This window comes from Cydia strobilella, chromosome 5 (genome assembly GCF_947568885.1).
Source record: "Cydia strobilella chromosome 5, ilCydStro3.1, whole genome shotgun sequence".
NCBI lineage: Eukaryota > Metazoa > Arthropoda > Insecta > Lepidoptera > Tortricidae > Cydia > Cydia strobilella.
Window position 1 is genome coordinate 15,443,202 of NC_086045.1, and position 11,044 is coordinate 15,454,245.

General features: G+C 38.1%; 1 protein-coding gene across 1 annotated transcript; it reads right to left on the reverse strand.

Moving 5' to 3' along the window:
- Nucleotides 1-1,677: 1,677 nt before the first annotated feature.
- On the reverse strand, nt 1,678-10,333 carry LOC134741776 (myosin-14-like). Its single transcript, XM_063674670.1, has 20 exons — nt 10,309-10,333; nt 9,605-9,706; nt 9,205-9,341; nt 8,722-8,844; nt 8,523-8,640; nt 7,380-7,738; nt 6,705-6,918; nt 6,307-6,440; nt 6,064-6,194; nt 5,727-5,883; nt 5,458-5,640; nt 5,271-5,386; nt 4,945-5,174; nt 4,700-4,854; nt 4,373-4,491; nt 4,174-4,276; nt 3,864-3,995; nt 3,424-3,531; nt 2,930-3,135; nt 1,678-1,779 (listed from the first exon to the last, which is right to left on the reverse strand). The coding sequence occupies exons 1-20, from the start codon at nt 10,331-10,333 to the stop codon at nt 1,761-1,763; spliced, it is 2,871 nt and encodes a 956-aa protein (XP_063530740.1). The 3' UTR covers nt 1,678-1,760.
- Between the last annotated feature and the right edge of the window lie 711 nt (nt 10,334-11,044).

Sequence of the window (11,044 nt, forward strand, 5' to 3'; positions counted from 1 at the left end):
TCCGATATACACAACTTCCAGAGTTTTCTGTTATAATATCGTAAAGAAATGAGTGATTCCAGCGATGAAGATGATCGAACGCGTGTGGATGTTGCATTTTCCTCGCTATAGTGAGGTGAAAAGTTTTGTGTATACACGGGCGCAAATGTATTTTACTTCTCGTGTGTTGAAACACTCGCTACGCTCAGGATTCTATTTTAGAACCACTCGCTTCGCTCGTGGTTCACCTATAGAATCCTTTCGCTTGCTCGTGTTTCAATTCTACTCTCGCGGGTAAAATACAACTTTGCACCCTTGTATAACAAGTAACTATTATAGAACGGTGACATAATATAGAGCTTTTCAATCGAGTACAGAGTATTGACCCACAAGCGTTGCTGAGATCTGAAAAACTTATTATGCCACTATTGTGGACAACATTAATATTTTTTTAATTTAAGGTGGTGGTTGAAACGATGTGGACTGATTTTGGGTTGGGTTTGGCTTGTTAATGTCATTTGTTCTATACAGCGTCTATTACTTATTCTGTGACAGCGCAACGTACTGCACTAATTTTGTACTACGGAGCATTCCACGAAATTGTCTACCGTTGTCCCGTACGAACGCGAGTTTTCTCAGGATTTACAGGTATAGGAGTTTCCTTTTCTGCGACAAATGGTCAAAAATATGCACAGAAAAATAATCATCTGCTTTAAACGCCGAAAAAAAAAGTCGCAATACAGGAAATAAAATGCGTTTGTACGGGACAGCCCGTGGAATGCTCCTAAGCAGAAGTTGGCCAACCACAGTGGCCAACTTAATAAATATTTTTTTTACATTTTGGATAAATTTCTGGAGTAAAAAATAGCAAGCAAAACCACGGGAATGGCACAACCTACTAAATTACACATTATTCACATTATCTGCCTTAATGCATTGAAACCAGTTTACACAGATAATACTGCAAAATACGAGGCAGCAAAAGCGTAATGAAACTGTTGAGCGTCACATAACAAGATAACATCTAATTCAATTGGTTCGTGTTTTTGTTCCTACTACGATAGTCTGTACGAACGTTCGGGTACCTACTTTGTAGGTACTGTGCCCTGGCGTTCAAAACAGCATGGAGATGTTTCAACCGTTTTGTCGCTCAGTTTTATGTCTATTACTACTTGTATATACTATGTCTATGGATATCATACATCTAATTCAAATGACAGTACCGCTCTATCTTATTATATATATCCTCTTTGGGCATTCAGAAGTTATGGTGGAAGAAAGAAACTTACATACTTTACTAACATACATACAAACATAAACGCTGACACAATACACTCCCTTTTTTGGTAGTCGTGGAAAAAAAACAATTAACGTTCCATTAAACAGATTTATTTTTAACTCATTAGAGAAGACAAATTTTAACCTAATATAAGAATATTAGGTTCATAACGCTTACCAAATTCTGGTGACCTGCTTTTATTAATAAAATGTTTCCATTTAACAGACTTTAGTGGTCGTTTCCGCGTTGATTAATTAAAAAATTTCATTGATTTAATACAATACCATCAATTTCATCATTAAGTACATAAGTCAATGCAAAAAAGCACGCACTAAGCGTTCCTTCACTTGCCTAGCCTATTAGTGGGTACCTTAAAAATTAAGTATAGTATCATTCAAGGCTTAATCAAGAAGCTACTGGCGCTTAATTTCGAATTTAAATGATTAATTTCACTACAGTAAATTTAAATCAGCGCTTTCATGTCACTTTTAATTTTGGCCTTTCAGAAGAACAGGAACTTTCTGAAAAAAAAAACAAGTCAATTTCAACGAGTTTCATTTCCGTATGTACGGTCATCTGCAGAGAAAAACCGGACAAGTGCGAGTCAGACTCGCCCACCGAGGGTTCCGTACTTTTTAGTATTTATTGTTGTAGCGGCAACAAAAATACATAATCTGTGAAAATTTCACGGTTCATGAGATACAGCCTGGTGACAGACAGACGGACAGACGGACAGACGGACAGCGGAGTCTTAGTAATAGGGTCCCGCTTTTACCTTAAAAAGGACCCCCTGCATACAAACTTCTATGGAGGGGGATTACCTTTTCTCTGTAGCTGACTGTTCCTAAGTACCTATATAGGTACCTGTGAAGGCTACTGTCTATAACAATTATAATTTGATGGGGTATGAGGTATGAGTATACTTTATTCCAGATAACATTAGACATAATATATTAGACTAGAAAATAATGTGTCCGCCGCCGACAAAACGTCCCACTTTGTCGCTTGCCATAAAGACGCTTTGACTGGTTATTCGTATAAAGATACAAGCAAATCTCGTCCTTATGGTTAGCGACAGAGTGGGACGCGCGTTTTGCCGGCCGCGAACAAATATGCAGATTCAGACATTCTTTTCTATGTGAAGTTGTAGGGGCAGATCACAGGAAACAACCTCGATTTCGATAAGGTACGATGTAAACGAATACAAAAGCAAATTGTAGACAGTGAGTGTTGTTGACCTCTGCGTCTTACGAGTAGGTGTTTTATACATACGCTTTATTTATTGTAAACTTCAATTCGCTTTATTTATTGTGAAGGTACCTACAGTAGAATCCGCATAATTATAAATACATTGAAGGGAAGTGAGCAACACGTCATAAGTACTAAGCGGGGTACATATAAACCAATGTTGATCATTTCTTATTTTTGTTAAGTTTTCCAAATTAATCTCAAATTCCTTTGGGAGAAATGAGTTGATATGTATAGTAACCGTGCAGCTAATATCAACTTGTCACTGAGAATCAAAACTTAAACAACTTACTTAATACGCGCCACGCACGCACCAAACGTCCTCGCAGGGAAAGACGTGGACGGCAACGAAAATCAGCGAATGTGTCAGTAACCGGGTAAGCGATATGTCACTATAAGCGAAGTAATCTTATCCATCCTTACCGTTCCCGGCGACACCCTTCCGCGAGCTCGTGCTCGAGCGCGGCGATCTTCTCCTCGTGGCGCGTGCGCTGCGCCTGCGACCGCCGCTGCTGCTCCTCCAGCATCAGCACGATCTTCTCCAGCCGGTGGATCTGCTGCTGCTTGCTCTCCAGCGTCCCGAACAGTTCCTGGATCTCCACCGCCTTAGCTGCGATTTGCTTGTTTACCTGTAATATTTACGAAATACTATTTAACAAGGTCCTAGTTTTAACCCCAGGTAGACATTGACCAAACAAAAGGTGTGGGTACATTAGCCTTTTACAGAACTTTGAAATAGATGCGCCAAATCAGTAATATTTGTATATAACTACATATATGTTCTATAAAAATAAACTACAGTAAGTAAAAAAAACCGGTTATATAGGCAAATGGGCGATAACCTCTCCCTCAGGAAAGCTAATTTCGTGGGGAAATTCTCTTATCTATGTAACTTTTTAAAGAAAACTATTTCTCACTTCGTCTACAATTTTCATTCTATTCTCAAGGTCCTGTTGCAACGCCAACAGCTCGCGGGTTTGCTCCGTCTCCTTGTTCTTAAGCAAGTTGATCAGTTCCTCGCGCACCTGCCCCAGCAATACAAAATTAATAATAAATAAAACCGTTACTCTGCCAACCACAACTAGTGGAGGCCCGCCATGATCCATTACCAATGATGGCAAACACCTACGATGTAGGTATGATTTATTCTACTTGTTTATTTTGACTTAACCTAGAATACAAATACTGCTCGGTATTTAAGTAGTATTTTTGTTGTTACTATTTGTTGCTGCTGACAGTACAATCTTCCACATTTATAATATTAGTAGAATTGTATTGGACACCTAGGTATGTCTCCATAACAGAAACTCTTGGGAACTTGACAATAGACTACATAGAGGATTCTTTATAGTGTCACCTTGATGACTCTTGCCTGGGCTCGCGACGTCTTGTCTTGCTGCTCCAGTTGGTGATTTTTCTTCGCCAGCGCTTCCGTCAGCTCCTCGTTCCGGTGGATTTCTTCCAAAAGCTTCATTCGTAAACCTAGGATCTACGAAGTAAAGAATAGTAATAATATATGAATATTATTACTATGAAGGTACTTATTTTGATTAGGAGCTTACATTGAAAGCTGAACATATGGTATCTATATCTAGAGTGCCAATATATGATAAATTCGACATTAGAACATTTTAGCAATATTAGCACCAAGGTATGTCGGTAGGTACCTCTTTTTGAAAATCTTCGTTACTTTCTTCCAAATTCGTGACTCCAGTTCTATGTTCTTGTAAAACCTTAACATATTGCTCATATTGAATAACTTTCTGAGAACTGAAAACAAAACCACCAGTTCCATCAATATATAGCTTTAGACTTTTTGATTTACGGTGTTTTGATTTATGCTACAGTGTCAGGACGAAAACTTACAGTAATTTATCATTCTTGGTCAATTCTCTCATTTGAACCTGCAGCTTGCCTATTATTTCCTCTTTGCTGAGAAGTTCCGCCGCCAATTTTTGTTGCATCCCTACTTTGTCGTCTGACTCCTAAAACAATGGTATTTTAATATTTTTCCAGCGTGATTGGAACATTCAAAGTTTATAAGTAACATATTTAGAGATATCACCTTGAAATTCACCAGAAAAAAATGTATCAGGTGGTAAAAGGGACTGAAAAAAAAATCTGCAGTCATACTACGTACATTTTCATAACCGATCAAAACAATAAAAGTAATTCTGGAGAAAGGGTAGTTACAGCAATTTTTGCAAGCGTTTCCAAGAATCGAACTTTCTCCTGTTTGAACACTATAACTTCTTCTTCTACCAATCGCAGTGTTTCTTTTGTTGCTTGCAATTCTGCTAAAATTTCCATTTCTCGTGAAGACGGCTGTTTTTGTTCACCGTTGTGTGCTGGAATATTTATTTAGGTGTAGATTTACTATAATATCAGTAATCAGATAAAGCCAAACCTCCAAAACACTACTGGTTATTAAAACCTACCGGTTTTATTCTCAAGTTCCCTTATTTTGGTAAGCAGTTGCTCAACTGTGGCCTTGCTCTCTGCTAAAGTTTCATTCTTCGCAGTTGCTATTTCCATTTCCTTGTTACGATTTAACAAAGTCTGTTCTTCCAAAGCAGACTTAGTTTCTTGTAACTGATTTTCTAAATCTTTAATAGTGGAGTTATATTTAGCCGATAGTTTTTCAATCTGGTCTTTCAATTCTGTTACTCTGTCAACAAGTCAGTTGATTATAAGAGAACATTTAACGAAACGCAACGTTATAAATATTTTGTTTACGTCACAGATATATTATAGGTCTACTTACTCAGCTTTTAGTGCATCACGTTTCTGTGCTAAATGACCACTCGCCACTTCACCAGTTTTTAGCGATTCTCTTATTTTTCTGGCCCGTGCTTCCAGTTGTATCTCTTTTTGTCGAGACTGAAGAAAATAAAATCAAGTTATAATGGTTATTGCATATAAATTTACATTTATAAAACATAGGTAAGTACCTGATCTTCAAGCAATTTTACAGTGCCAGTTAAAGTGGTTATGCTTGTTTCAGCTTCTCGAATTTGACGGTCCATTTTGGTGATTCGATTGCGAGACTGCCGATGTTGATTCTCAGACGTCGCAAGTTTTTCCTTAAGTAAATTTTTCGCAGCTCTTTCCTCCTCCAATTCTTGACGTAATTCCTAAAAAAGTAGGTATATCAACTTTAAGTCTAACTAAAGTATTATTACGATTACATTCTATCAAGTGTTTTGGTGCATAAATGTACCTGTAAATTACTAGTTCCGTTTTGTAAACTATGAAACTGCGACTGCATTTGCTCGACGACATTCGCTTGCATTTCAAGGTTCTGCTTGAGACATGCCACGTCACGGACTAACACTTTTCCAACACTAATTAATGCATTTTGATCTCTCCACATTCGCCTAAAAAGACAATTGATAGAAATACATCAAACTAACCCAACAGTAGAATTTAATTTTATTTGACGAAAAAAATAGTTCACTGTCTGGTTCGGAAATGATGATACGAATACATATTTAGAATCGTGCATATTTTGAATATTTGTTCAACTCGTTAATACTAAATTGAAATCGATTATTTACTTGGAAAAATACGCTACTGTATCCACCGCACAGTCCGCTTGTTCTTTAAGTTCCCGCAAAGCTTCGCAAAGCCGGAGCCCTTGCGAGTTGTAATTGGCAATTCTCTGCAATGTTTCCCCTTCGCCGCAGTCCTGTGGCTTTAAATAAACAAAATTACTTTATGCACATACGAGTACTTATCATTATCATACTATCAATATAAAATACAATTACAATTATCTTAGGCACAAAATATTTAATTACGTTATTAGAATGCAGAAGATCCTTAACCCAATCTATGAGCTCTTGTCGCGCTGCGAACGCTTGGAGGCATAATTCAGCGAATTGTTCTGGCATCTTCATCACTTTGGCTTCTACTTCATTAAAGTTGGATTCATCTATAAGATTTAAAAAGTTTATGAATTAAGGCGTCTTCAATTTGAAATTTATTAGCAAAATCGAAACCATGAAATTGGAATTGGATTGTAATCGGTAGGTATACCTACTCTAACTAGCTTGCGTTTATTAAGTTTAATCTTATAATAATTTCTTTTAATATTTTATAGTCAAAATACATACTTCGGACATACACATACAGAGAAACAGACACTTTAATCAGCGAACTTAAAACAAACCCATGACCTGCGGGGTAATTAACATACCGATGGGAACAGATTCAATAAGTTGCATCGCTCCATCGGTGTTTGCGGCGGCGGCGACGCCGCGGTAGAGCTGCTCCAGCTCCTCCGCCGGCCAGTCAGCGACGTTGAACACCAGCAGCTCTTGCACTGCACCCTCGCCGCCGCCCATTCCGCTCTCGCGCGGTAACTGCTCCCGCAGGCTGCGCAAACTGTCGAACGCTTCTAGAACCGCTTGCTGGAGAGGAATAGTGGTCATATGTGGGGTTATCTTTAAAACATAAAATACCAAGCAAGATTACTAGTGTGACGAATATATTTTTTTACCACTTTTTTATTAGACCTCACTCTTAGATCGAGCCGTAAACGGTATAATGGTAAAGGCTCTCTTGATTGTTCAAAAACTAAGAAGAAAGTTGTGTTTTATCCACATGTGTGGCAAAGTAATCTAATGCAAATTTTGAGTTGTTTCGAGTAATCGCTACGCTCGTGGTGGAATTTTGGAATCGTTCGCTTGCTCGGGTATCAATGTTAGCACGAGCGGGTAAACAACAACTTTGCCCCTTCGTATAACAAATAACTATTCTGAGATTCTTACTCAATTACTAAAGAGGCTAAAGGCTAATAATTGTCAGGAAAATACTAAAACATTACACAAACAAAACGGTACAAAAGAAAATGACTAATGACTATTGTTACTTGTTTCACATCCAATTCCTTCTTCATTTGTTGGAACTGTTTCTGCTTCGCTGAGTAAGATAACATGAGATCATTATCATCGACCTCTGAGGTATCATTACGCAGCTGCAGGTAGGCAGACGAGGCCAGTGACACGTCGGGCGGTGGTATTGATTGAGACTTGGGTTGAGGTTTTCGAGGCGTGGTCGGTCGACTGTTGGGAGTGGTGGACTGAGCCCTCGAGTCCTGTGCACTTCGAGGGGTATTTGGCCTAGTGCCTCCTGCTTGCGTCCTTGCCGGACTCCTAGGAGTTTGGGGACGGCTCGCCATTGGAGTTCGTGGCTGGCTCGTTGACAGCGTGCTTGACGTGTCTATAGAATCTGCAAGGAAAACATATACACGGTGTAACATAAGGAAACCAAATAATTTTAACAGCGTATTCCTGGCCATATTTGAAGTTGAAAATGTCGTGTCGTATATACTTTTCTGTAATTCGCTTAGTTTCAATTTAAAAAAAAAACAAGTTTTTACTGATGTTGCCACTGTAGGACGTAGTCTAAATATCCAAAATCTTTCGGGTACCTCGTGAGCACCGTGTACATGAAAATTAATTTTAAGCATGAAAACACAAACCAACAATAGTATATGAGGGCCATATTATAAAACTTTCTATAAATATTTTTAACTAGATATGTCATCTATGGTAACTCGTACACAAAGAGGCACTACGTGTGTGTATAAATAGAGTGCTTAGGTGAAGTTAGATTAAGTTGTAGTCTAACTCTACCTATGCACTCTATATATATATATATATTATATATCTTATCGCCACTTGCACCATCCCACTAACCCGGGTTTAACCGGATAAACCTAACCCAGTGTCAAATTGTACTAGTAACAATAGCATGGTCACTCCAGGTTTAACCGGTTAACCCCGAGTTAGCGAATGGTGCAAGTGGCCCTTAGTTACTAAGATAAGTCTGCAACGATTTTGATAGCACACGCAGTGCAAGTGCAAGTGTTATACGTCATAATTTCATGGAAGTTTGACGTTTAAAATAACACACTGCGTGTGCTATCAAAATCGTTGCAGACTTATCTTGGTCTAACTCTATGTGCATTACGAAATGAGAAAGAAAAGAGAACATTGAAATGTGCCCATACCAACTAGCGACTCGCCGTAGTCCGAGGGCAATACAATATCAAGATAAGGCTCTTCCTGATGCAGGTTCTCTGATATTACTGGCGGTTCTCCCCGATACTGAGTCCCCTCAATGTTCTCCTATAAGATAAGATGGCTTCAATTTACTTCAAATCTCTTTAATAATAAAAACAATCGTTTTAATTTAATAACTATACAAACCTCAAGATTATTTAAATCAGTTTTGGTATCATCGATCGGTTCCAAACCATGTATTATTGTATCCACTTGGTTGTCTGCCTTTGTATAGATGTCATGTATATTTCGTTGAATATTGGGCTTTCTCTGTAATTAGCAGCAAAAACCATTCAACGTAATTAATGTCACTGTCGCTGTATTTAAATATTTATGTATTATACAATTTTAGACCATTTTACCCCACCGACGTATAAGACTTCATGAATGGGGTTGGCAACTGTCAAAGGTTTGCAGAGATGGCGCCATCATAGCTTGCCCCTTTTTCTATGAGATTCGGCTTAAAGGGCTGGCATCCGGGCATTAAAAAAACAAAAATTTGACATAATTCTAGGGATTGACATGGCAAGCTATGCTGGCGCCCTCTGCTAATTATTTCGACCGGCCAACCCCATTGACGTTGGCCGACAAGTATAGGTATACAGCAAACCTAATAAAATATCTACCTACTTTCAAATTTGGCGAACTAGGAGTTTTAACAGACGATGGGCGCTGCGGTTGAGGTGGCATGCGGTTGCTGGCGTTAAGCGCGGCGCGCGCGATTGACGCGGCTGTCGGCCTCGGCACCAACTTGGGCCCAGGCGTATCTATAAAGCACAGATACTCGTAGTAATAAACACTTAATTAAAACTTGGGCTGTTCTAAAGCAAAAGGAGGCCACTTGACAACCTAAGAGTAGTAAAGGTCCTAATATCATTTTTTGTCAAAGTGAGTTGGATGTGAGGTTAAGGAAAATAAAGAATCTGGCAACCAGTCGACAAATTTCAGCTACACGGCTTTTATTACCCCCTCTGATCCAAGATAACTAATAGCAACTAGTAGCTTAAATTGTCTGTGTATAAAAACTTACGAGGCTTATCCTTCTGCGCTTTGGTAGTCATTTTTAAGATAGTTGTGCTGTTGGTATTGCTCTTGATGGTCAATTTTGAAGTCCGTAAGGACTTTGTTAAAAATTACTGGAAATTTTGAGTTTATTTTCCAGTACAATGCAGTCTTTTACGTAACATGTCAAAATGAAGTTCTAAATTTCAAATAATGTGTTTATAAACTAACGTTACTAACTTTTTAATTTTACAAGCCGGCTGTTAACTTGTACAGCCTTTTTAAACGATTTAGGTAATGACTTCTGAAATTTAACAACTACCTAGATATTTACCTTATTAAATTAACGGGTAAAACGAGCTTTTCCTTGAATTAATGATTTTATTTATTGAAACAGTTTGGAGCTTGTTCGAGGTGCTGGCTGTCTTTTACCCGAGTTTCCGCTATGGGAATATCTGTCAAGTCCTTATCAATCAAGTTATCCTTCAAAGACTTCAAAGCAAAGTATCACCTTTGAAGGCTTTGAACATGTATTGATCAGAAAAGATTTTGGACCGCCTTTAGGGCAAATTTTTTGTTGCATCGCGTTATCTTGAAATAAAATGAATATGAAATCTCGTCGACTGGAACCCCTACGAAGCCCTCTACTCGTATCAGTACCATTTTCGTCAGCTGATGGTAAGACCAGAAATATGCATATAAACAAGTGCTAACATCCTCTACTTTTGTTACGGCCTTCCGGCGGCTTTCTATCCATCTTTGTAAGGACGAATCCCTCAAAACCCTGGCCACTTGGAATATCCAACTAGCACACACAAAGGGGTGGGAATACCCACTATATAGCTACCAGTTACCACCAAATTGTTACCAGTGGTAACTGCTTACTGGGATTTTTTCCCCAGTAGTTACCACTGGTAAAAGGTAGGATTTTTTTCCCAGTTGTTACCACCAAAATGTTGTTAGAGTTCAATACTAATAAAAACCTGCAATAATAACGGGGTGAATATGTAGGTCATACTGAACAACTTTTACTATGGAACCAATACCGAAATCGTATAAAAATTTTTTGACTCTCCCATACAAATATAACATCAGACCAGCCAAAATGTATGACACAGCCAATTATTTTAAATAATTTTTGCTTTAATAAATTATTATAAATTGATTAGTGTTTCATTTCAGTAAACTGCCTTGAAAATGATCGAAAATACTAATTATTTGTTTAAGCACTATATATATACACGGTGTTACTTGAGCCACTGAAAACCTGAGACACCCCAACAGATTTTTTTTTATTTTGAACACCTTAAAAAAAATATTCGTTGTTTAGTTTTCTTAACAATTCTATTCGACTGGTAATACTACACAAGATGCTTCGTCGTTTTAGTCACGTCAAACAATTGCCAGTTACCATCGTGAATACTGTTAACTGACCATTTGAATACCTTACTGCAACAAGAACAAGATA